The sequence below is a fragment of the Podarcis liolepis genome, assembly GCF_965112155.1.
Source record: "Podarcis liolepis genome assembly, chromosome: 2".
NCBI classification, from domain to species: Eukaryota; Metazoa; Chordata; class Lepidosauria; order Squamata; family Lacertidae; genus Podarcis; species Podarcis liolepis.
The window spans coordinates 28,892,484-28,918,262 of record NC_139555.1 but is presented as its reverse complement, the minus strand read 5'-3'; the positions used below and the strand labels follow the sequence as shown (position 1 = coordinate 28,918,262).

Sequence of the window (25,779 nt, the reverse complement as noted above, 5' to 3'; positions counted from 1 at the left end):
CCTTTCAGATCAAATCCACATGGATGAGCCTCCCCACCTTATGCTGAGCACTTTTTAAGCTTTCCTACATTCCACTTTAACTGTGCCTCCTGCTCAGTGGCAAATGGACAGCCCCAGAATACACAGAAGTATTTTGTTTGTGCCAACAAATGAGATAGTGCGTCTCAGCCAGGACTCCCCAAAACTAGTTTCTCTGCTTTGCTTTTCTCCCCCGGGCCATGAGAAAAATCCAGACGAAAGGTTTGTGTGCTCATGTACACACACACACACATACACACAGTCACACTGTCAGATTAGCTCTGCATGAGCCAACTGCACACTCCCACTGGAACAAACTCCATGCCGCTTGTATAATTTGCAGCAATTGCGCTGGCTAACCACAAGAATTTGCTCTACAAAAGGTCTGCAAGGAGGTGGGCCATTTCTGCCTAATTCCCTCCAGGTGCCACTCAAATTCTTGCATCTCAAGATCAGCAGGTCCTGGATTCTTTTTTGCATACTTGTGAGTACACCCTCTCTTATAGTTCCAAACTTACAACACACTGGAGAGTGGAGAGACCACCCTCATTTGATGACAAAAGGATATAAATCCTATAATAAAACCTATAATATATTTTAAGTTACATGATTCTCTCCCCTCCCAAAATTGCTTGCCTTCTTCTATATTCTTTAAAATCCAAGTGGATTTGCAATAGTTTTGTTACGTGACAACAACAATGACTGGTACATGTAAAGTGTGTTGCACTAGTGTTTTCCACAATATTGTAGTTTATGTACTTTCATACATAAACTACAATACGCGGGTGGTGCTGTGGTCTAAACCACTGAGCCTCTTGGGCTTGCCGATCAGAAGGTTGGCGGTTTGAATCCCTATGACAGAATGAGCTCCTATTGCTCTGTCCCAGCTCCTGCCAACCTAGCAGTTCGAACGCATGCCGGTGCAAGTAGATAAATAGGTACCGCTGTGGCGGGAAGGTAAACGGCATTTCCATGCACTCTGGTTTCGGTCACAGTGTCCTGTTGCGCCAGAAGCAGTTTAGTCATGCTGGCCGTATTACCTGGAAAGCTGTCTGTGGACAAACGCTGACTCCCTCGGCCTGAAAGCGAGGTGAGCACTGCAACCTCATAGTCACCTTTGACTGGACTTAACTGTCCCGGGGTCCTTTACCTTATTTTCATACACATGTCTGGTAACTATGGCCCAGAGTTACCAGCATTCAAATATGTGTGAACATGGATTATTAAATACACACGTACACACAAGTGTTTCTTTCACACAGCTGAGGGACACCACAACCATAGTACTGGTGACAATGCAATAGTTCTAGTTGCTCCTTAATGCTTATAGTTGTCCTTAGTGACAAGGCACAACTTGGTGACATTATGCAGTTTGGAACATTTCAATATGTTGGGATGTAGTCTTGAGCTGAAATTTCGTACAATACCCTGCTATAGTTCTTGCAAACAGTGCCTGGGAAAGCTTTCTTTGCTTCTGTCCCCACAACAACATATATTGATTTGCCCATCAGCAGCAACTGGACCTCCCAGCTTTCCTTCCTTCCTCCTCCATTCCCAACAAATCGGATTAACAGAATTGACTACAAGGGCCAATTCACACTTTCCCCTTTTGAACTGGATTTAAACGGCTACTTGCAAAAGGGATTGCTTGCTGATAGGCAGTGCAGATGATCAATTAAAATTCCCTCTGTTGGAGCTAATGGGCTTCTTAAACTGTAAGTGCATGGAGTTGTCAAGCCCAGACCTTGAGAAAGCTTTAAAATGTGCTTTTAAAATTCACCTGGTATAGGCCTTACTATTACATACACAGCAGCTCCCATTACTGCAGCACTATCTGTTTTATGAGACTCTTAAGGGAACAGGAACCCACCCAGAGTCTGAATCTGGCAACTCTGCCAGAGCAGCATCATGACACAGATTCAGAATAAATACAGTTGACACCTCTGTTGTGCTTTCCTAGCAAGGCTTTGTGCCTTCAGCAGCTAGAAGACAAATAAAATGAGTGGGGAAGCCTTTCTTCTTCATTGTGGCCTCCACCTGTTTGACTGCCTATTTTGCAGGTGCTGAAGGCCAGGGGGGAAAGGCAATCACCACTCTCTGAAAATTAGAGGGTTAATTGGTTTTAAACCTGCTACCCAGGGCGCACTTAAAATATACTTCCCTTCCCTAGTTACCCCAACCTGCTTTCCAGATTCCTTTTTGTTTTGAGCAACATACTGAGGTTTCTCTATTACTCTTGGACCAACAAGTAAGTAGAGCATGAGGATGGAGAGGAAATGAGCTGAACTGAAGCACCAAAGTGAGGTGCTTTTCCTCTCTGGGAGAGCACAGGGATGACGTTTCTTTTAGTGGCAAAGTTGTGTAATTATAGCAGCTGGAATGAATGGCTTTGCAGATTGAGATGGTAGTCACAGCTGGAGCAGTCTTCTTGGGTTCTTTCATTCTTCTTGGTCTCCTCCAAAGAGCTGAACTTCTCTCAGAAAGCATGGGCCTTTTTTTTTAAGACCGAGAGCCAAATTCCTTCATGAATGACCCACCTGGGGCCCATCTACCAGGGCCAGAGACAAAGAGAGGCCATGGAGCAAACTTTGTGCCATAGGCCTTGCAAAAGTAAGAAGTTTCTGAGGTGTGTGCATCTCTTCATTGCTCAACCAAGTGAGCCAAAGGTAGGAGGACTGCATTTCAAGAATAGATTTCAGCAAGGCAAAAGCATGTGAGAATGTGTATGGTTACCAGATTTTTTTCAATGAATCCGGGGACACTTTTTTTTTTTTTAGCAACAGGGAGTCAATAGTGGAGATGGTGAGGCAAAAGACCCTGGGCCCAAGCATACATGCATATTGTATAAAGGTGCAAAGTCCTTCTTTCGCACCCTGTGATACATAAATGCACAGAGTTTTTTAAAAACTGAGCAATGGCCGCCCGCCCGTGACTCCCAAGCTTTCCCCGATCAGTCAAAACAAAGGGGGAAGGGGGCAGGAGATCGCACACGACACATCATATGGGGACTTCCGGCACGGAAAAATGGTGGGCGCCACGGCAGTGAGCAACTCCTGAAGCCAGCCAGAGCCAGCTGTGCTACCAGACTGGTTCCGGGCTGCTGAGGCTGCCACTGTCACATTTCCCGGGGACAGATTTGCAAATCCAGGGCCTGTCCCCAGGAACCGGGGACGTCTGGTAACCCTAGTGTAGTGACTGTCACAAGGGATGACTATGACTATGTCTATAGGAGTGGACAGAGTAGCTTGGAGGAGGGGTGTGTGTGTCACATATTTGGGGCCTGAGCCTCAGGTTGTCCACTGGCTGAAAATACAGGGTTTGTCTAGGTCCAGGCAAGGCCAAACTTGGGTCTCCAGCTGTTTTGGGACTACAACTCCCATCATCCCTAGTTAACAGGACCAGTGGTCATGGATGATGGGAATGGTAGTCCCAAAACAGCTAGAGGGCCAAGTTTGGCCATGCCTGGTCTAGGCTGTACCTGAGCTTCTTAAGAACAAATATTAAAATTTCTGGTCCTTGGTTACCCCAATTGTGTGCTGGGGGGGCAGTTCTAACCTGTATGTGTTTATTTCCATTTTTGCCATGGTTACCAGATGATAGTAAAAAAGAAGAAGAAAGGCCTAACCTGCTTTGTGTGCCTTTAATAGCCGCTTGATCTACTGAAGTGAGGAGCAGAAGCTTTTCGCAGAGGGGCACTATAATCTGCTAGTGTCTGTGGATCGAGCTGCTGTTCAAGGCGCAGGAGCTAGTAAAACTGTTAGCAATTCTAATTAGCAAATAGGTGATTATGCTGTGTAGTTTTAATCTGCTTCTGTTTACGCAGAAGGGAGAAGAAACATGGTAGGTACTGAAGCTGCAGCTTCCAATCACTGCAAATACTGCCCTGCCTCCCTGTTCCCACCTCCATACCTGAGATTTCTCCAGGTATTTCCCACATACTTTCAAAGTTTGTGGGCAACCCCCCCCTTCCTTTCCACCCACCTCTCGCAAGGAAAGCAGAGATTCTTAGAATGCTGAATGTTGTGACCTGCTTGGTGTGGTTGCAGGTTGTATACACAGCCCAGGAGGTTGTCTGCAGCCGTACCTTTGTAATTCTGAGGGGTGGAAACTGCCTCTAAGAATGAATTGTTAAATGGGCCCACTTTCTAGGTGTGATCACCCACAATGTGCCTACATACGGTCACCATTTTGTGGGAGAGATTCAAGCGCATCCCCAGAATTTAGGTTTACTCAATTGAAGAGGATTGCAGTGCTTTGTAGGCCTGGCACAAGAAACTTAAAAACCCCCCAAAACCCCACACCAATATGTTTTAGAGTTAGGGAAAGTGACAGAGACACACACTTTAAAAAGTGTGGGATGAATAAACAGTCAGCAGCCAGACATATAAGCAGCCTGAAAGATGAATGCTCATTGTTTTATCACATTCCTGCAAACAGATCAGAATGAATGCTCAGTAAAGACTGGGCATAGTCTAACCTCCCCGTAAGCAAACCAGGATACATGCTCAAGAAACAGGCTGTCTGGAGGAGCCCTTAGTCATCTGTAATACTGTAATACTGCAGGATGGCCTAGGTTGGTATCTCCCAAGCCAGCCAGGGACTGTGGGGGACAACAGACAAAGTCCTTGGTGTCAAGCTCTTTCTGCCTTATTAGGGGCAGGTGCCAGTTTTTCTTGCATGAATAATTAAGCCTGCCTCATTCCTGATTGCTTTGCAATACACTGGTACCTCAGGTTACGTACGCTTCAGGTTACAGACTCCGCTAACCCACAAATAGTACCTCGGGTTAATAACTTTGCTTCAGGATGAGAACAGAAATCATGCTCTGGCGGTGTGGCAGCAGCAGGAGGCCCCATTAGCTAAAGTGGTGCTTCAGGTTAAGAACAGTTTCAGGTTAAGAACGGACCTCCGGAACAAATTAAGTACTTAACCTGAGGTACCACTGTATTAAAAACTAATTGCCACTAACCCGATGAAATGTATTTTATTGATCAGAGTGGCTTGTGACTGCCATTATTCTGTGGCCTCCAATCGCTGGCAGGAGGTGTCATTTGTCTTGATCGCGGAGCCTATTGTGTAGCTTGAACCTGCTGAGAACTGTACCCACTCACCCAAATCTGCAAGGAAAGAGGAGCCTCATCTCCCAGGGTTGGCCAATACTGGGAGGGTACAAAAAGCCCTCCTCTCTCTCCCACCTGCAAGAGAAAAATGGCTGCCACAGGAAGCAACCAGCTCTGTCAGCCTGGGACTTGCCACCCTCCCTGGTGCAATGGAAATAAGATTGCCAGCTGATCCCTACTCTCAAGCAGGGTTCTTTTGCTTCTTAACAGTCACATGATAGAAATTCAACATCAGAAGCTATCCACATCATGGTAATACAGCAGTGGGGCTTCTGCTCCTGTGACCTGCCCACCCCTTTATTGGGTGTTTTTCATACAGCTGTTAAATGCAATAAAGCCCTATTGCACACAAACTGTGGCAATGCTTCTGCTGGATCAAGTTGACTGAGAGGGACATTGCACCTGTGTGTGTTGTGGCTGCCTTTATGTGTCAGTGAAACAGAGGAGTCCCAGAAGTGTGGCGCTGGCTGAAACCTTGAGATTTCAACCTTTAGCTTCAGTTAAGTTGTAGGCGCAGCTTCTCTAGGTTGTTCCTCCTCTGATCCTTTTGGGCATCTTCTTCCTGCCTGCTACCATAAGGAAGCAAGAGAGCCACAGAAAAGGTGGACTAGGTGTGAAGACCAAAGGAACAGGGAAGGAAGAGGTGGAAGAACCACTGCAATTTTCTGGTTTCTGTTGGTTCAAGGAAAAAATAAGTATATAGAAAGGAGAATTCCTAGATGCCAAGATTCAAGTTTGGGGCAAGTACCCTTTGGTGAGAGAACCCCAGCGGAGATTTAAGATCACAAAACATGTAGCAAAGTTAAGCATGTTAATATAGGTTGTTGGACTTTAAAATATGCCCCTGTGAATTCCAAAACTTCCCTCTTCCCCTAGCATAGAAAAAGACCATGTTTGCGAAGTTAAAAATGGTTTACTTACAAATTCTCCCAAGGTTCACGTTTTTCCATACAGCATTCAGAAAAGGTTGCACAAGCAGTAAAACCTGGCTTAGTTACAGTGGTGAAGGTTCCTAAATTACTGGTATGGGAACTCAAAAGTGGCTTGTGAGAGCCATGCGGTCTGAACTGGAGCAACCAGCTCAAGCCTCTTTATATGCTGAGCTTATCAGGTTGACAGGAGGTTGAGCAATAGGCTTGCTTACCCATTTCCTCCCGAGGTAAGAGGAAGTGACCTTGCTAGGTCTGGCAGGGCAGCTTGCTCTGTTATTAACCCCTTTGTGCATTAATTAGACTTTAAGTATGTTGATTAGTTTTAAAGCTAAAATGCAGTCTGGCAAACTTAGATTGACATTAATCAACCCACTACAGTGCCCAAGTCCTCCTTCAAACACGGGATTGTCTCTCTCTGTGTGTTTTGCAGGCCTCTGGTGCTTTTAACACCTGCATGGAACTAGGTTATCTCAAGAACCCATTGCTCCTAGAACATTTTCTAAGGCCAGAGGCAAAAATATTGTTGGAGCAGTATTTGCAGCTCTTACCTTTGTACAGCAGGCTGCATTCTGGCCATACAAAAGCAAGACTTTTTCACATGCACATCTCTTCACCTTCCATCTAGGCAAGCAATTGTTCAAGAATACATCCTAGCTAGGCAAAAGCAGTTGATGATGTGTATGAAGCCAGGGATGTAGCCTGGGGAAAATCCTGAGAGGTCCGTGGAGAGGCCTGGACAGCTCCATTTGCTCTCTAGGCCTAAGTTTCCCCACCCCCCCGTATTATATGAACCTGACTGGGCATTAAGGTCAGCATCAGATGACATGTTTTCCATATGGTCATTATAATACATCTGATAGATGATTTCAGGAAGCAGGGCCTTTTTGTTGCCAGCCCCAAAGTTATGGAATGTCTTCCCTATGGAGCTCTGCAAGTTTCCAATTACCGTATTTTTCGCTCTATAACACGCACCCGACCATAACACGCACGTAGTTTTTACAGGAGGAAAATCCGTAGGCATGCCATCCGTAGGCATTTCCTCCATAACACGCACAGACATTTCCCCTTACTTTCTAGGAGGAAAAAAGTGAGTGTTATGGTGCAAAAAATACGGTATTTCCTTTTAGCCGTTTTTAGCCATTGAACACTTTTAAAAACCCCAACAATTCTGCAGACTTTTAATTTTCAAATAATATCACGCTTTTAGGGATTTTAAGCTTGGCTGTTTTCAACTCGTTTGATTTATAAATGCTGCTATTTTAGTGTTGTGCATTATTTTTAATCATTTTTTTTTAAAAAAATAATAATTCCCCTGCAAACTCTTTTAAATGCCTTTTTAGAAAAGCAGGATAAATAATAATGCAAAAAAATATTGTCGAACAAAAATTCCACTTTTCTCTCCCAGATCTTTGCTTATCGCACAGCTGTTCAAGCCCTACTTGGGGCACTGCCAAAATCAGTCAGGCAGCTGGTCGCCTCTTCCTGCTGCATCCTATGCGAGTTTACTGAGAAGTGTATGCACCACCGTATTTAATGGGACTTACAGGTGTCCCTAGGACTGAAACCTTAATCACTGCAGCCTTAATCATACATTGCATTGACTGTGAGGGAGTTTTCCTAGCACCAGTAGGAACGTGAAAGTGAATGCTGTACCTGAAACGTGGCCATACACCACCTACAAGAGAGAAGAGGGTTCAGCCCTGCCCTCCTTTTTCCTGGGTCTCCTGCACTTTGTTAACAGCTGTATAGCAAGCAGAAATTCGGAGGGGTAAACAGGTTTACTGAACAGGGCAATTCTACTACATGGAGATTTCAGGGGAGCCAGCAATAAAGTTCTTCCGAAGGGCGGTTGGATCAGTCTGGAACCAAACAGGGCACGGAAACCTTGTGATCAGGTTGCTTTAATTGTTTTTACATTTCAAAGCAGATGCAGGGATCTGAAGTTTTGATCAGAGCAGTGTGTGTGTGTGTGTGTGTGTGTGTGTGTGTAACCCTCCCCTTGAGCTCTTTTCCTCATCTAATGTGCTTATCTCAAACTGTACTGTATCTGCGATTCACACCCACTCACCCCACCTACACAAAGTTAATGTCAACCTGGTGGTGGAGGAATTTAGATCAGGAAAGTGAGGGTGGAGTAAAAATTAAAACGCCATCTCCCTCAACACTTAAGCTGCTGGCTGCTCAGATTCTGTTAGCAGAGCAGTTTTAAAGTTGTTGTTGTTTATTTAAATCAGGATCCCATCATGGATTTTCCACATCCCATCTATTTTGGTCCAATGCTCAAGCGTCTTCCAGGAACCTGTTTGCATGCGGATGAGAAGAGGTTAAGCCTTATTTCTGTGGAGTTTGTTATATAGTGGAGACAGAGGCCATGTACCATTTGTACAAAAGGGAGGGGAGAACTTTTGCCTCGTTTACTCCATTCGCTTTGCTGCATTTGTCTCCCTGGCTCTTCCCCTTTCTCAGTAGTTATTTTTGGCCATTGCCCATGGTGGATGCTTCAAAAGATAATGGCAGCCCAGCTGGCTCAGACCAGAGGACTGTGTGGCTCAGCACTGTTCCCAGTGGCGCATCGGGGGATATCCAAGCTGGATGTGACTGGAATCGCACTTGCCCTCTTGTCTTGCCCAGCATATTGCCTCTGATCCTGCAGGTCATATTAGTCATCACGACTGTGAGCCGCTGATAAATAACCTTATACTCCATGAATTTGCCTAACTCCATTTAAAGGTGTCCCAAGTTGCAGACCATCACATCTTATAGTACATAGCTGTCAACGTTTCCCTTTTTTAAAGGGAATAGGATTCCTCGCAAGAAAAGGGAAAAGTTGACACCTATGCATAGTAGCAGATTCCATAGCTTAACCATGCACTGTGTGAAGTATCTTTCTATTGTCTGTCCTGAACATCCCGTCCGTAAAGGTTTATTGGATGATCCTGGGTTCTGGTATTATGAGGGAGAAAAATTCTGTTCACGCCATGCAGCTCTTGACATGTCTCCCCACTTATTCGTTATTCATCTAAACTGAAAAATCTCCAAACGTTGCAGTCTTCTCTTGAAGAGAAGTTGCTCCAACCCTCTCCATCATTTTGGTTGTTCTTTCCCGCATCTTTTCCAGCTCCAGCACTCCTTTGGATAGGCAGCAAACAGAACCGTACGCACCACAGGCTTGTTCAAATTCATTACGATTACGGGCGGTTTTCCAGTTTTCTTTCCAGGTCAGCCACCACCAGTTCAAACGCCCATCAGTTCCCATGAGAAGTTGGATATTCCGTCCCAATGTGCATCACCTTACACTTAATTATATTGAACCACATTTACCATTTAAAAACTTATTCGTCCTGTTTGGAGATATCATTTAGGAGCTCCCTCGTGACCCCTTTTTGTTTTTGCACCCTGAATAATCTGGAAGTCCGTCACCAATCTTGGCACACTTGTTTCCAGATCGTTTATGAACAAGTTAAAAATAAGTCTTGATACAGATCTTTGAGACCCTACTTTCTATCTCTCTCAATTTTTGTGACTGTCGACTTCTGTTCTTTAATTAGTTTACCAATCCATAAGAGTACCTGTCTTATTATCCCAGGACCAATAAGTTTATTCAGATATTTTCAATGAGGAACTTTTATCAAATGTTCAAGTACATAATGTGTGTTGGGTCACCCCTGTCCACATGCTTATTGAAACTCTCAAAGAAATATCAGCAAGACAGGACTTATCTTTGCAGAAGCCTTGTTGATTTTTCTTTCAGAAATACTCGTTCTTTGGTATGCTTGATAATTTTATCTTTAATAATGCTTTCCATCAATTTACCCGGAACAGACATTATGCTAACAGGCCTGTAATTTTCTGGATCCCCCCTGGATCCTTTTAAAAATGGATGTTATGTTGGCCACTTTCCAGTACCCGGATATGAATGCTGATCCTGGAGACAAGCTAGGTATTTTTTGTTAGAAGATCAGCACTTCCACATTTTTTATAATTCTTGATGGAATACCATCTGGAACTGGTGATTTGTTAAAATGTTTAATTTTTAATTTACAATTTCTGGAAGTTTGAAGAACTAAGGTAGGAATTCAGGTAGGAAGGCAAGGAATTCACTCACCTGTTTTGCAATCTGTGTTCTCTCCTTAGCATACCTTTCATTTTCTTGTCATTCAATGATCCAGCTTGCCTCCCTACCCATGAATTATAATGTAAATATTCCTTAAACAGAAAGTTTTTAGTGACAGGCTCCTCAAATTCATTTTCTTCATTCCTGTCCTGTCACTTGCATTTCATAGGCCCCATTTTGTTTTCATTTGGGCAAGACTTCAGTTTTCTGAAGGACCCCTTCTTATATCTTCAATAGCTTCCTTGACTCTGCTCATTAACCATGCAGGCATTCTCTTGGACTTGGTAACTTTCCTGAGCTGTGCCTATCTTAGCAGAGCTTTTACAGATAGCCATTTTATTTTCTCACCATGCCCCAGGTGTTGCATTATTCTGGTGTGTTGGAGGGTTAAAAGTGACTCATGCCACTATTTTTGTTTTTTATTTGATTTTTTAAGATGGCAACCATTGGTTCCTCACAAAGTCAAGGGATACTGCAGTTTCTGGGGCATGGTGAGTAAATATATAGATGGTGGCCATGAACAGCCATAAAAAGAAAATGATTTGATCTTCTGTGCCTTTTAGTAATACAGTAATGGAATTTGACCCATGGAGCTCTGTTTAGCTCAGTTTTTCGTTTATTCCAAAATGATTACACACCTATTGTAAAATAGCAGCGGTAAGGCTCTCCTGAAACCAATGGGCAGTTAGATAATTTGTCTGTAAACCCTGATGTGGGAAAAAAATCTCCAAATGTCTAGAACTGGCTTTGGTCATATTTATCTGAGCCCAATATCTACCCCCTTGGGGAGAAAAGCCCAGAATGTTACAGTTTGAACTATTTTTTCCCTCAGTTCTTCTCTTTTATAAAGCATCTAAGGTGGCAAGCATGCCATGGAGAAGAGAGAAGGTTCTTGCGTAGCCAGGATGATCCAGAAAGTACATAAATTACCGTATTTTTCGCTCTATAACACGCACCTGACCATAACACGCACATCGTTTTTAGAGGAGGAAAACAAGGGAAAAAACATTCTGAATGAAACAGTGGGTGTATCATTTTTGTGCTTCATGCTGTGGCCACAGACATGTGATCTGATGGTGAATTTGGGGTGACCCAATGCAAAAATCCTGAGAATTCCTGTGGATCCATGCTTTGTAACCACATTTTTGCACCATTGCAGCCCCAGGCAACAGTGGGTGCGTGATTTTTCTGGTGCAGGCTGTAGCCATGGACATGCTATGTGATCTGATGGTGAATTTGGGGTGACCCAATGCAAAGATCCTGAGGATCCATATGGATCTATGCTTTGTAACCACATTTTAAGTGGGGAGCGAAGGAAAAACAAAGAAGGGACATGAGAGGGGTGTGCAGAGAAGCAGCTGGCTAAGAATGCAGGAGAGAGATTTAACGGGAGGGAGGAAAGAAAGGCAAAAGTTTCTCCCCACCAAAGCCAGCCATCTCTCTCTCTCTCTCTCTCTCTCTCTCTCTCTCCCCCTCCCTCCCCCTCTCTCTCCCTCCCGCCCCTCTCTCTCTCTCTCCCTCCCCCCCTCTCTCTCCCTCTCCCCCAGCAGCACCGGAGCACAGAGAGGAATTAGAAGGAGCGACACTCTGCTTTCCCCTCTGCTTGCCTGGAGGGGAGGGGCTTTCCCTGCTCTTTGTTCCGTTTCAGAAAACACAGCAACGAAACAGAGGAGGGTGGGCAGTAAGACCCTGAGGCAGAATGCAGGAAAGCAGCCACTTCCTCTTTTCAGGTTTCCCTTCTCCGTGAAGCGCAATTTGATTTTTGCCTGATTTTTCGGCTCCAGGGACCACACATTCACTCAATAACACGCACAGACATTTCCCCTTCCTTTTTAGGAGAAAAAATCTGCGTGTTATAGAGGGGAAAATACGGTATGTGATCTTCTAAAATACAGATTTGCTCTGGAGATTATTGGTTGCCCCTTGTCCAGCAGCAAATTTCAGCTCTGCTTACTTTCACAGGAGCTTTCCATTTCACATGCACAGCTTCTTCCAGAGCTCTATCTAGCACTTGGTGCAGGCTCCATGCCCTCCACTTATGGAGACAACTTGCACAGGATCGTTTGCAGAATAACTGGAAGCTTAAGTCTAGCAGAAGATCTATACAAAGCTCTGGCTCCTGACCCCCTTATCCCATGATCCCGATGCATGACATGTGACTCACTGCACTGAAAAGAACACATTGAAAATATATAGTTACATTAGCAGTCCCCTCAGGAGCTCAGTTTACCTCTCTCTTTTTTGGGATCTCTCCTTGGATTGAAAAAAAAAAAAAAAAGGTTGTCAAGCATCTGTCACAGAACTTGTGGGATGCAGCCAGCTTGCTGAGGCCTAGGTTGTGCACTATCTAGCCTATCCCATATTGCAAGCAGCAGCCATAAAACTCTCCGGGCTTCGTTTTGCACATCTTAACTTCACTGTAAAATTCATCTGCTAGTATAGTGTCCAGCTACTTTGGTTGGAAGGGTTCTCTCTATAATTATTTTCTGGCGGAATGTTGCCTTTGTAATTTCATGTAAGATTACTGAAATATCGCAAGTGCCGTTTGTTCTCTAACCCAAAGTGTCTGTTGCAAGGGCTGCTCAAACAGGAACATGTCAACTCGATAATATCTATAGATCTGTGCAGGTAGGCATAAGCCAAAGTACATTCAGCTCCCATGAGAGTGACAGCTTCTGCTAAATGTTGTAATAAATTAGGTACCTGCATCCGTTGTACAAGTCCCATTGAAAAGAATGAGATTTGCCCATGAGTGGATGCATGTGATGGGCTTGTCCCATTCATTCATGCAGCGGGGCTTGCACACAAAGCTCCTTTAATGAAATTATACCTATGTGAAAGGGTCAAGTGTCCAAAGAAGTCACAGGTAAGCTGTCTTATACAGTACCGAGACAGATCGTTGGTTCATCCAGCTCAGTTTGGACTACAGTGGTACCTCAGGTTACATACGCTTCAGGTTATAGACTCCGCTAACCCAGAAATAGTACCTCAGGTTAAGAACTTTGCTTCAGGATGAGAACAGAAATTGTGCTCTGGCAGCACGGCAGCAATGGGAGGCCCCATTAGCTAAAGTGGTGCTTCAAGTTAAGAACAGTTTCAGGTTAAGAACGGACCTCCAGAACAAATTAAGTACTTAACGCGAGGTACCACTGTACACGATGGAGAGCAGATAGCCAGGATTTCTGATGAAGTTTCCCCAGCCTTAGCTGGAGATGCCAAGGAACGGACATTGGATCTTTTCCTTGCAAGGCGTGTGTTGCTTTACAGCTAAGCTACAGACCTAAACCAAAGTTAGGAATATCCCCGACCCCGAGATACAGAGACCAGAATACTAGATCCTGATTTTATAATAATATATATAATCTTCTCTTTAACAGGAGCATATTAACATCCGCAGACATTGTCAGAATAATTATCATTAGAATAACAATAATAATAATAATAATAATTAATAATAATAATAAAAAAGGGTAGGAGGGGACGGGTGAGGGGAGTCTATAGTACACAGTCTTGTGAGGTCAGCGTAGCCTTTCGGAGCCTGCGCTGCCGCGGCCTTCAAGTGCCCCCTTCTGTATTTACATGCTTGCCTGGCATCCGCGCCCCCAGCTAAGCTGGAGGGAAAACAGTGCATCGAACACAAAATAAAACCCATCAAATAGCCCCCTTACCCTCCCACCCCCGTAAAACCTGCCTCTTTTTTTTTGTCTCGTTTGCTTCTTTTTCCATAAAACTTCCTGTCAGAAATACACTATTTACACACGAAATAAATAGAGCGGTAACCTGATTTGTGTTTGGCCTGCGGCAAACAGTCAGAGGTACTAGGGAAAGTATGGCTTGGATTCAAATCTGTACAGAGCCGTTTGGGGAGCCGGGATCAGCCTGCAACCCCGGGGCATGGCAAAGCCGGGAACCTTGCATATTTCAGGGCCTTGCATCCAACGGGCAGGAAACGGTGAGAGGAGACGGGCCCCCTTGCCACTGTCCCTTGGCCCTCCTGTCCACACCCCCACCCCGCCAGCCGTTTTCCGGCCCTGGAGCAGTGGTTGCATCCCGCAGTCTCAGCATAAGATGGGCACGCCGTCTGCAGTCACGAGCCGGCCTGTGGTGGGGTCGTAGCTCCCTGCCAGGTAGTAGAGGTCTTGACGGTCCTGGTATTTCTTGCTGCGCGTCAGCTGCTCGTAGTGTTCACGTTCTACCACCTGGCATTTGTGCGAGATGGTTTGGACGTCGTTCTCGTCCTCGTGGCACGACTGGTACAGCGCGTTCTGCAAGAAGGCCACATGTCAAAATATTGCACCCCGGCCTTGTGTTTTTTGCAAACAAGAGGACCGAGGCGCTGAGCCCAGGACCAAGTCCTCTGCAAGAATTGTTGCTTGCCAGTCTGCAAGCACCCAACATTGTGGGAATTCAATCACATTTCAGCTCAAAGCAACAAGAGATATGGAAAGCTAGGGTGCACACATTCCGGAAATCTCCCTCCCAGTGTGGTAGCGTTAGCCAATTAGATTACAGTGCTACCTTGGTTCTCAAACATACAGTCATACCTCGGGTTACAGATGCTTCAGGTTTCGCGTTTTTGGGATACGGATGTGCCGAAACCTGAAAGTACTGGAATGGGTTACTTCCAGGTTTCAGCTTCTGTGCTTGCGCAGAAGCAGCAAATTGCCACAGGCGCAGCGCTGTGGGTTGCGAACGTGCCTCCCGCACGGATCACGTTTGCAACCCGAGCGTCCACTGTAATCCATTCCGGTAGTCCATTCAACTCCCGAAACTGTTTGAAAACCAAGGCGCAGTTTCCAATTGGCCGCAGGAGCTTCCTGCACTCAAGCGGAAGCCGCGTCGGATCTTCGGCTTCTGAAAAATGTTCACAAACCGGAACACTTCTGGGTTTGTGGCGTTTGGGAGTCAATTTATTCGACACCTAAGCCGTCCGAGAACCAAGGTACCACCGTATGGGGCAAGTTCAACCAGCCTCCCCAGTGCTTGCTGGCCCTCCACTCCTGGCTGCACATGGGATAGCACGTGATCTCCCAGTGGATCCCAAACTACCAGCAGTCCATCCTTACTTTAGTTCAGAGCATGCTTTGTGTTGCTTTGTATAACTGTACGGTTGGCAGGGGCCACAAGCGTCATATAACCAGAACCCTCTGCAATGCAACTATCTTTTGCCCAACATAGGGCTCGAACCCACGGCCCCGAGATCAAGAGTTTTTACACTCTTACCAACTAAGCCATCCCAGGTAGTACTAGTTCAGCCACACCCTGTGCCTGCCTCACCCTCCTTCCTCCCACCTAACTCTCGCTCCCAAAGTTCGCTTCCGGCACTTTCTGGCCTCTCACCTTGCCATCGCTATGTCGCTTGCCCAGCTTGGTCTCCTCAGGATGGTAGAACCACTTTACTTTGACAACCATGTTGCTGCCCCAGGATTCCCACATGCTCTCGATGCGGCCGATGTACGGCAGATGGGGTCGCCCGGCTGACAGGAAGACAGCACAGTCACCGATGCGCAGAGTCTCCTTGCCCCGAACAATTGCCTTGTAGAACAATTTCCGTGCTTTCCCCTTCATGCCACGACGCTGCAGGGAAGGGCAGAGCATGCTAAGGCACAGTAAACAGGGGCCTGCGTCTCGCATAGGGTCCCCACCACCACCCCGCCTTCCTACAGGCCCTGGTGGGGTTCTGCCTCCTACGGGATTCTGACTGTTGCCACGGAAACAAAGCCCTGCATGTCAACAGCAGAAGATGCCCTCCGCAGCCTGTAGCAACGGAGCGTAAGTGAGGGGCCCACTCTGGATCAAAAGCAAGCTTGGCTTTAGCAAGAATCCCTGAGAGAGGATGATCAACATCAAAAAACCCAATGGGGTTGTCAGGTGCCTTTTTATGTCCTGAGAGGTACGGGTGCCCAGAAGGACTGTATTGACATGGAATGCAGCCTAGGGACAAGACACACAGAACATGGCTGGTGCCTCACAGGGAGCAAGTTAACAGAGTGCGTGGAAGAGAAGCAGCTCGTTCCCACTGTACCCACCAGAGCTTAAATGCAGACCCAGCCCACACCTCAAGAGAAAACTGACTCCCGCCAGCCATTCGCAGGAGGCTGCTAGCCGTTATGAAACCTCAGCTGTGTTCCCACAAATGCAGAAGCGCTTACAAAAAATTGGCCACTATTGCAGATTTCCTGTGTGAAGTATCTGGGACAACTGAATGCAAGTTAGTAAAGACAGTGATCCCTCGCCAACCCGGAGGATTTGGTGACCGCCGATGCACGGCAGCGAACACCAGTCTAATCTCTGTGGGGCTCAGGAAAGCCCCAAAGGCTGTTTTGCAGCCCAGTTCTGAGCCTGTCTATGTGGTTAAGTGTTTACTTGGATGTACATCTGAGCAAAGTGTGCCCGAGATGGGCAGCACAAGCATCCTAATTCGTTAACCTTAGGCTGAAGTGTAAAAACAGGAATTCATGGTTCTTTTATCACACAAAAAGAGAGAAAGGGAACTTGGGTCTTTCCGCCAGGTCAGTTACAGGAAGGCAGTATGAAGAGCAGAGAAGGAAGCCTCCCAAGCTTAGCCTATCCTCCTGTTGAAAGGCACAGAAAGACTTATGAACCGCTTCCTCCTACCATTTCCTTCCAGCTCTCTCACAATAGCTCTTGCCAAAACAAAACCCCATTGATACAGTTTTAACAACCAGACAAAGCAGATTCAAAACCATTTCCCTTAATTTGCATACTATAGTACAATCGCACCATATGGCATAGAATATTTTTTATATGAGAATATGAGCAATGTTCTAAAAAGCTCCGATGGACTGGCATCCATTTCCCATACCTGAGTGGGATTCCCAGACCACTTCCAGAGCTGGCGTGCTGGCAGGAAAGCAGAGATCTTTGGCCGGTTTTCCACCGAGGGCAGCCTCTGCCGGCGGGAGAACTCTTTGGCTTTGGAGAAGCTCAGGGCCTCCTTGCGCCTGAGCTTGCCCTTGGCCCCAGCGCCAAAGCACCTCTGCAGGGTGCTGCCCTTGGAGCGCAGGGCTTCGGACTGAGCCAGCAGGGCTGGGACAGGGTGCGTCAGGCAGGTCTGCACAAGCAAGGTCGAGTCCTCGTCGTCGGAACTATAGGACGAGTCATTGTCGGATGAGCAGAGGCTGGACGTGGAGCCTGAGCCCGAGCTGGAGGAGGTGGACGATCCGGAGGACGACGAGGAGACGGAAAGACGTGTCAGGAAGCGGGAGGGGACACTTCCTCTCAGGTCGTCCACCTCATCTTCATCCATGTCTGAGTAGGAGCTGTGACAGTCGCTGTCGCAGTGCAAACCGTACTCCGTTTGACCCGTGTACTTGCGCAGCGCCAGCCCCATGGGCAGCGATGTGCTCTTCTTCTCCTTGATCCCCAAGGCTGGGTGAGCGTAGCCGTGGCCGGGCAGCGAGCCAAAGTCCTTGTCGTTCATCAGCAAGGCCTTGCAGTTTTTGTTCTTTGGCGACGTCACGCCCTCGTGGTCCAGCTTGACCAGGTACTCGCCGCCCATTTTCCGGCGCCCTCCCTTGCCCATCTCGACGTCCAACCGCTCGGCCTTCTTGGCACGCAAAAGCTTCTGGGTGCACGGCAGAACCAGGCCGGCGCTTCCAAAAGCCGAGTAGGAGTTGGCAATGCGGCTGAACGAGTCTGAGCCAAAGCCGTTGCCAAAAATGGGGGCAGCCACGCTGTGCACGGGGAAGAGCACCTCCTTGGCCCGCAGCTTCTTGCTGCTGCCGTTGAGCTGGAAGAGGTTCTGCCGCATCGCTGTGCTCTTGCTGGAGGTCTTGCGCTTGTTCTGAGCCACAGCTGACCAGCTCAGCAGAGGGCTGGCACGGCGGCCCAGGAAGTGATCTCCAGGCAGGGCTTTTGAACTTGGGTGCAGCAGGTCAGATTTACCTGGTAGGAAAGGACAGGGTTAAAGAAATACTGGTGGGGGCTGCCAACTGCGCTAAGAAACTGTGTTTAATCTTCCTATGTCCTTCCTCTATGCAACTGCTTTCATTTATTCTTGCCGGGGCCTGGTCAGATGGGTTGAGCCGATAAGGACTACAGTAGACCCTCGGGTTACGTTACTCTCAAGTAACGTAAACTTCAGGTTGTGAAAGTGGCAAACCCGGAAATATTTTTCCGGGTTACGCCGCATGCGCAGAAGCACTCTATTGCGCCATGTGCATGCACAGAAGCAGCGCCTCTGGATACGGATTTCTCAGGGTGCGCATGGACCCTCGGAACAAATTAAATTCGTATCCAGAGGGTCCACTGTATCCTCTTTGTATGCTAAAAAAAAGCCACCCAGAAAGGGGTGGGGAATGAAATGGGTGTTTAAAAAAGTAGATACTAAATAGGTAGCAATCACAGTTAGATGAGCACCACAGATCCTGCAAATGTCTGACTCGGACACTGTCCAATTATTTCTGCAGAATGGCAAAAGGCAGGAAGTAGCAGCTCTCACTGTTCATTCACTTCTCGCTCCCCAGGAATCCATGACACAGCCCACCAGCACCCCTTGACTTGCAAACCATTCTCATTTGGCAGAAGAAATGCTGAGAGACAGAGTGAAGCCAAAAGAAGAGCTGTGCTTGTTAGGATCTCCCATGTGTCCAGTGTAGGATGCATTGACCTCACTTCTTTTTGCCCTTAGTGACATCAATATATAGGCACATAATTACGTTGTCCCTTGGAGTATATTGTCCCTGAGTGGCTGGGATCTCCTGAGGAGGAATGAAATGGAGGGGGGACCGAGGAGAGAAGGCAACTGAAGCAGCAGCGATGGTGGTGGTGTCTTCGAATAGTGATGAACAACCATGAAAAAGGTTGGATTTGGGGCAATTGCAGTCTAAAGAAGAGTAAAATGTTTGGTACAGAGTTCACCGGGTTTTGTTTATAACTCTATTATATCTTGGTCTATCTCCCTTTCCTGGTGTTCCACCCCCAACTGATGTCCATCAGCGCTTTGTCAGGGTTCATGAACCCTGGCCCACCTTTTATGGTGCTTCTTCATTTTGATGTTTACACGCTGCTCTTTCCATAACTCAGATGGGCTTCTTTTTTTGCAGGTAGGGGTCCAAGTACTTCTGGATTACATAATGGACCTGGAGCAAGGAACCAGCTATATTTTGTAGTTTTATAAGCTATGTGACTTTGCTGCTCAGTATATCTTTTTTTTTTTACATGATCTGTGGTGTTTTATGCATTGTGACTTTGCTGTTATTTTTATTGGTTACAGTCCAGTAATGATTTGTTGTGGTTTTTCAGGTGTGATTTTCTGTTTAATTATTATTTGCTGATACGTTAAGGGTTCATTTTATTGTGCAATATTGTATTTGAAACAGATTATTGACTATTGCATTAAGCGTCTTATTTTTAGTCATATTTTTCATTATGATTTGCATTGGATCAGATTGTTAATAGGACGTGTGATCTTTGTTGCATATTTTATCATTGCTATGGCTTGTAAACTGCCTTGTGTGTAACAATGTAGAAAGGCGGTGTACATATTAAAAAGGAAGTTTCTGTTCTGCTGCAAAGTTTTACTGGGTAGCCCTGGGGCAAGTCACCCTCTCCGCCTAATCCCTCTCACAGGGTTTTGTGTGAGGATAAAAAGCAAGACAGACACAGGACCTTTGAGCGCCTTTCTAATGAAAGGCAAGCAATGGAGAATTGGCTTACCAGCTTTTTCTTTGCTCGTTGCCTTCTTGCCGGTGCTTTTGGCTGACTCTGAGCTCTCCCGCCCCTCAGCACACAGGCTTGGTGCCGATTCACTGGAATGGGGAACATCACTGGAAGACCTCTTGTTGCGACGGCAGAAGGTGGAAACCAAGAGTGCAGGAGAAGGCTCTGTACCTGTAGCAGAGAGGGGAGAGTTAGAAATCTCAAGGACAGATGGAGGTGAAAACTCTCTAAGGGTGCCTCCTGAATTCATAGGTTGGTGGCCCATCTGAATTTGCCTCTCATACTTTCTCCTGTGGCAGTATTCATCTCCCGCTCTTCACGGCCATGTGCAGGCTGGCAAGATCCCAGAAAGATCCTGCGCCCAGAAAGCGCAGGACGTTCTTGGATGCCCAAAGGGAATAGCCACTGTGCCCAGAGCTGCGGGGAGTTTTATAATCAACCCAGCACAAGGTGCAGTGAAGCTGCACCCAAGGCGCAGATTGCATCAAGGAAATTGCTCCTTAGCAAAAGCCCCAACATGGATGAGGCTCTGCATTACAACCTCTGCAGGTTTGGATCTGCCGAGGCAAAACAAAACACGGAAGCGCATCAGGTACAACTGACCCTGCATTCCTCCCATCCAAGGATGCTTACACTGGATTTTGAAATCGGGTGGCAACATGCGGATATTAGACACTGCAATGTGGCCTGTGTCCCCATCGTCGAATTCTACCAGCACCGAGTCTGCATCATCCTCTTCATCGCTTGAGGAACCTGTGGGACAGAATCTGTGTTAACTTTGGGGACAGACAAACACACGCGCACATCTCAAGCCAGCTCTCCACCCTTTTCTGGACCAGGGACCTGGTTGCTCGCTGCATGCTTGACTCTTCCCCACCTTGGGGTCTCTATTGGCCAGCCCCTCTCACCTCGAATGACATTCCCTGGGTAGAGGCAGCGGGACTTCTGGCTCCAGTAAGCACAGACTCGGGTGCCAGGTGGGAGGCTGTGACTTGACTGTGGCCGCACATCCAGAACCTGGAAAGAAACAAAAGGTCGTGGTTGGCAGGTTCTCTTAGCAGTAGTGTTGCTGCCACTACTGCCTAGCCAAGGGCAATGCTTCACGTTGTATAACATAGGGTGACTGTCAAGGAGAAGATGGAACAAGCTTGGCAGAACTGGGTGTGTGGCGAGGCTCTAGTATTCTGGCACCGGCATTCCATGCCTTGCATGGCTATCTGCTCATCTGCCATGGTCTCCACTCACGTTCTCTTTCCTCGCATTCTGCCTAGACACCACTGAATGCTGCCCTTTCCCGCTAACTTTTACAAAGCTCCTTACTTTCCAAACACTCCAAAGATTTGGTTTGGAAAAACCAAAGTTGCTAACGGCAGACAAACCGCAGAATCAGTAACTGGGCATATTATTGATTTGATTAGCACAGTTTATTAACACTGAGCTGATGTTTCCTTAGTGTCAGAACTGCTTGGATTCTAAAAGTCTGCACCAAGTGTGATGAATATGTCTTAGTACAACACAAGCACCAGCTAAGGCTGTCTCCTCACTGGGGGATGGGAAAACAGCACTATCAAAATGAACAGCAGCTTTTCATACATCCTGTTGGGCACTGTGATGCGCAGCTGGGAAGAAAGGGAGGTATTCTGTCCCCCAGAGCATTTGGGAGCCAGAAGCCAGGTGTGGCTACAAACTCTATGCTAGCCTCACAATACCGGTTGGTGGAAGATCAACAGTGAAGCTAGGCTGACCATGACAAATCCTGTGCACTGTGCAAGTGCATCTAATCCCTCCCAGTTAGCATTGTCCTGTGTTGTCTTTATAGATCACCTTTTGGCCCTAAAGTCCCCAAAGCAATGAAAAGAATCATGTAGACATGCCCTTGCCTGAATGCATCTTGCCCTTCCAACCACACTATCTCAGGCCCTGGTACCCAGAAGACATGCACCTCCTGAGTGTACCTTGCTTGCCTCAGCAAAAAATGCTTCTCTCCATCGTGCTGTGCCAGCTTGCGCTTTGCACATTGGCACAGGGGAGCGGCACTCTCTGCTCCCTGCCTCACAGGTAAATCCCAGATTCATGAATGCACCACTTGCTGTTGCTCCCAGTTGCATTCACAGCCCAGCTTCTCCGCCCCCAATTGCCTAAGCAGGCCTGATTAATCCCAGGCCATGATCTGCAGGGACTCACCGCCTCCTGCAGCAGCTGCTCCTGGGAATAGATCCTCTGCCGGTTCCCTCGCTCTCCCTCAATGACGATGCTGTAGCTACGGGAGGGACAAATCAATGGCAGAGATTTATACAGCTGGAGATGTGAAAGGCTGGAAAAGAACTCTGCTTGGCTCATTTTGACAAGATGTGAAATGGGACATTCAATCCTCGGTTTGCAGGGGAGGGAACAGAGCGCTTGCCTTTTGGCCCAGCAGTTGGGAGAGCATGATGCTCGCTGCTCAGTCCACAGGTCCATATAAGTAGGAGGCAAAGAGCACTCGGTGATCAATTTAGGGACAGGAATGGTGCTAAAAGCTTGGTTCAGGAATGGAGGAAAAACATGCTACAGGGATAAACAGCGCAACCCAATAGTATAATTACTCAGAAGTAAGCCTCACCTCTGTGAGGCTTACTTACAGGTAAGGAAACACAGGAGTGGCAGGCCAATGCTTTTATGGAGCACATTTTAAAATTAGCAATTTTAATGGAGGGCAGGTGGCTATTACTCTTATTCTGCAGACAGGTAAAAGCTTACCCAAGACCATACCAGAAACCTATGATAGAAGGGGCCTCTGAACTTTCACATCCATCTGTTCTCTGCACCACAGAGGCTACGGTGTACTTTTTGTTCAGAACAGCGGAGGGAAAGCATTGGCTTTGCATTGCCAAGTATCAGGATGGATATCACCTGCCACTCTGTTTGCGGGTAAGGAAGATAGGGCCACGTACTGAATTGAGGTCATGTGAACATTGTAGCATGTTGCCTTGGGTGAGGGTGCTGGTATTACTTTAAAGCAGAGATGGGGAAACTTGTAGTCCAGCAACATCTGGAGGGCCACCACACCTATCATCTCTGACCACTGGCCAAGCTGGTTGGGTCTCATGGAGCGGCAGTCCCACAACATCTATAAGGCCATGGTTTCCCCATCCCTCCCTTTAAAGCAGCGTTTCCCCAAACTTGGGTCTCCAGCTCTTTTTGGACTGCAACTCCCATCATCCCTAGCTAGCATGACCAGTGTTCAGGGATGATGGGAATTGTAGTCCAAAGACAGCTGTAAACCCAAGTTTGGGAAACCCTGCTTTAACGGAAAGGGTATTAAAGGGACTGCAACTGTCTGCAGGCACAAAGGAGGAAGGAAGCCCCGGAGAGCAGAGGAAAGGAACTGCCTGCCCCCTTAAATATCGCCGTGCTGCCATTTGTTCTTTGCAAGAAACGCCGAGCCCTCTCTCCTTGCACCTCTTGCCCATGTTTGTGCCTGGGAAAATGGGGGTTCTTACATGTCTGGAGGCTGCAAACTCTTCACACTCCCGGCGTAGAGCAGGCTGTCCTCTTTGGGAATGAGCACGCGCAGTCCGTCCTGGAGATCCTCCTTGTGAATGGTGCATGACTGGGCTGCAGCCAAACAAGGCAGAGCAAGGCATGAATCCACAGCTCACACTGCTCCCCCATTCCTTTAAACCAGCATACTTCTCAACTATATATATAGTTTGGAATCTGCCTCCAGAATATGACAAAAGTTATTATTATAAAGGAATATCCAGCTGGCCAGCAAGCACCTTCATTTAAGACCTGCAGCTCTTAAGACTGCATCTCTTGCAGCGAGTACACAACAGAGGGTGGGCTTGCAGACTCGTTAACAAACCTCATTACTGCAGCTCTTGGGGGATGTTTCCCCAGCCTCGTCCACATGTGGAGACTGGAGCAGAGCCAAGAAATGCACCCAGTGGTGTGGGCTCCAATACCCGGCATCATCCCAGAGCTGCTCAGGAGAATCCTTTCTGCACCTCCCAGCGACCCACTGCTGCAGTCTTGCTCTGCACCCCTGTCTGCCCCGCCTCAGATTTCGCTTCAGCAGCAGCTTATGGACCATCACCACCCTCCACCTCGAATACGTTTTCCTCCTTTCGTCTGCCTTTGCTCTTGTCCAATGATCTGTGTGGTTCACACACATGCAGAGAGAGACTCTACTGGCCCCTGCTTCCACCCCCAGCAACAGAATGCTAAACTGTGAGGGAGCGCCAAAACTCACTGGGGGTCATGTCTTGCTCCGTACCAGTGGGGGGCATCTCCTCCTCTTCAGAGAAGCTGCTGTTATCATCAAACTCAAAGTGATCCTCGATGGCGAAGCTCTCCATCAGCCGGCTGACCGCCCGGCCTTTGCACTGGAAAAGCCAAGGAGAAAATGTATCGCATGTGACAAACTGTGTCTGTGCCCAAGGCGCGAAGGGATGGAACAAGGGTCTCCTAAATCCCGAATCAATAGTGAAACCTCTGCACCACCCTGACCTTTGCTAGATGGGGCCATTTCCCATTGGATGAATTCTCAGGGCAGCCAGAGGAGTTCCCACCCAGCAAATACCCTGACAGCAGCAAGGCAGATCTGAGCCATCAGCTCCTCCTTGGAGGAAAATGGCGGCAGCCATAGGACCCTTAGGAGAGGGCAAGTGGTGCTGACCTACCCATGCCCTGCATTGCAGGAGGTGGCGGCCGTTTCCTACCTGCTTGCTGACCACCTTGTTCTTGACCTTGGCCAGCTTCTTGCCTTTGCTGAGGATGGCCTTGGCATTGCGGGGAGAGAGCGCCAGTGCCCCGTTCTTTCTCTGCCAAGAGGGAGGGAGAGAGGAGAAAATGGGGTTAGGCAAAAGGCCAGCCAACAGAAATCTTCGGGCAAAGGAGCAGTGCTCTACAGAGTACCTACCCTGACACGAATGGCTGTAAAGACCCTCCTCCTTTCTCTTTTTTATTAAAAAATAATGATTTTATTTATAAATTTTTAACAAAAAAAAATTTCAACAACATTTCTAGTTTAACAATCTCTTCATCTACAACTTTCACTCCCTCCATGGTTCCCCCCCAAAATTTCAATTTAGGCTGCATATTATTGTTATTTTATACCTTTGCCTTATCACAAAAGAAAAACAGAAAGTTCACCCCCACTGCTGCCCTTATTCAAATCCTACTTAGTTTTTAAGTATTCTGCAAACATTTCCCAATCTTCTTTAAAACTGGCCTCTTTCTGATCTCCAATTCTACGCGTCAATCCTGCCAATTCTAAGACCCACCCCTTCCCCCTCAGTGCCTCATACCTAGACGGGGCCTGTCTGTTTGGCAAAAACACCCCGCCCCCGTTGCATCCAGCTTGCTCCAGCCCATTGGGTCCCACCTTCCTTCCAGGGACACTGCCCCTGGCACCCCCCACTCCCTTGAGGAACACCTCCAGTCTGGCCTCTTTGCGCGCCTGCTCACCCTGAGGGCCGACTGCAGCACCTTGCTCTTCCGCGTGGCTTTCTTGAGGCGTTCACTATTGAGCTTTCCTGCGTCATCCCGGGTTGCAAACAGTCGGGCTTGGCTGCCAGAGAAGAGCCCCTCGTTCACGGCCGATGTCCCAGGCCCACACTGCAGCTCCTTGGCCTTGCTCTTCAACTTCTTCTTGCTGGAAGCCTCGCAAGATGCTGCCCGGCAGACGGGTACCTTTTCCAGCCTCCCTACTCCGGGCTTCACCGGGCGCCGCTTGATTTTGACTTGGCCCTCGGGACTGGGGATCCGGCAGGGCCCTGTGGGGATACAAAAGAGTATAAGAGTTTTTGTGTTTTTGATACCTTGCCTTGGCCAGGTCTTCCTTTCTCCTTGCACAGTCTGGCTTGTATAATAGGAATAAGCATAACACAGGTGCAGATTTTGGGCAGCCTCATATCTATTAGTAGCT

General features: G+C 47.4%; 1 protein-coding gene and 1 long non-coding RNA gene across 11 annotated transcripts in view; one reads left to right on the top strand and one right to left on the bottom strand.

Annotated features, from left to right (window-relative positions):
- LOC310700682 overlaps nucleotides 1-19,723 on the top strand; it is a 31,453-nt gene extending 11,730 nt beyond the window's left edge. Inside the window, exon 3 of one of the 2 annotated variants that reach the window (XR_014522708.1) lies at nucleotides 19,253-19,723. This is a non-coding gene — a long non-coding RNA (uncharacterized lncRNA). Of the gene's footprint in view, nucleotides 1-18,673 lie in introns of both variants that reach the window. The other variant, XR_014522709.1, reaches the window with a different exon arrangement.
- Nucleotides 13,524-25,779, bottom strand: part of BAHCC1 (BAH domain and coiled-coil containing 1) — a 116,353-nt gene continuing 104,097 nt past the window's right edge. For 8 of the 9 annotated variants that reach the window (XM_083489759.1, XM_083489758.1, XM_083489760.1 and 5 more), the window contains 11 exons: nucleotides 25,320-25,627; nucleotides 24,572-24,673; nucleotides 24,103-24,235; nucleotides 23,351-23,465; nucleotides 22,053-22,128; nucleotides 20,777-20,885; nucleotides 20,502-20,621; nucleotides 19,866-20,039; nucleotides 17,011-18,092; nucleotides 15,525-15,761; nucleotides 13,524-14,449 (listed from right to left, as the gene is read on the bottom strand). In XM_083489759.1, the coding sequence (XP_083345885.1) occupies nucleotides 14,243-14,449; nucleotides 15,525-15,761; nucleotides 17,011-18,092; nucleotides 19,866-20,039; nucleotides 20,502-20,621; nucleotides 20,777-20,885; nucleotides 22,053-22,128; nucleotides 23,351-23,465; nucleotides 24,103-24,235; nucleotides 24,572-24,673; nucleotides 25,320-25,627 (2,663 nt within the window). In that variant the 3' untranslated portion in view covers nucleotides 13,524-14,242. The remainder of the gene's footprint in view (nucleotides 14,450-15,524; nucleotides 15,762-17,010; nucleotides 18,093-19,865; nucleotides 20,040-20,501; nucleotides 20,622-20,776; nucleotides 20,886-22,052; nucleotides 22,129-23,350; nucleotides 23,466-24,102; nucleotides 24,236-24,571; nucleotides 24,674-25,319; nucleotides 25,628-25,779) is intronic. The other variant, XM_083489762.1, reaches the window with a different exon arrangement.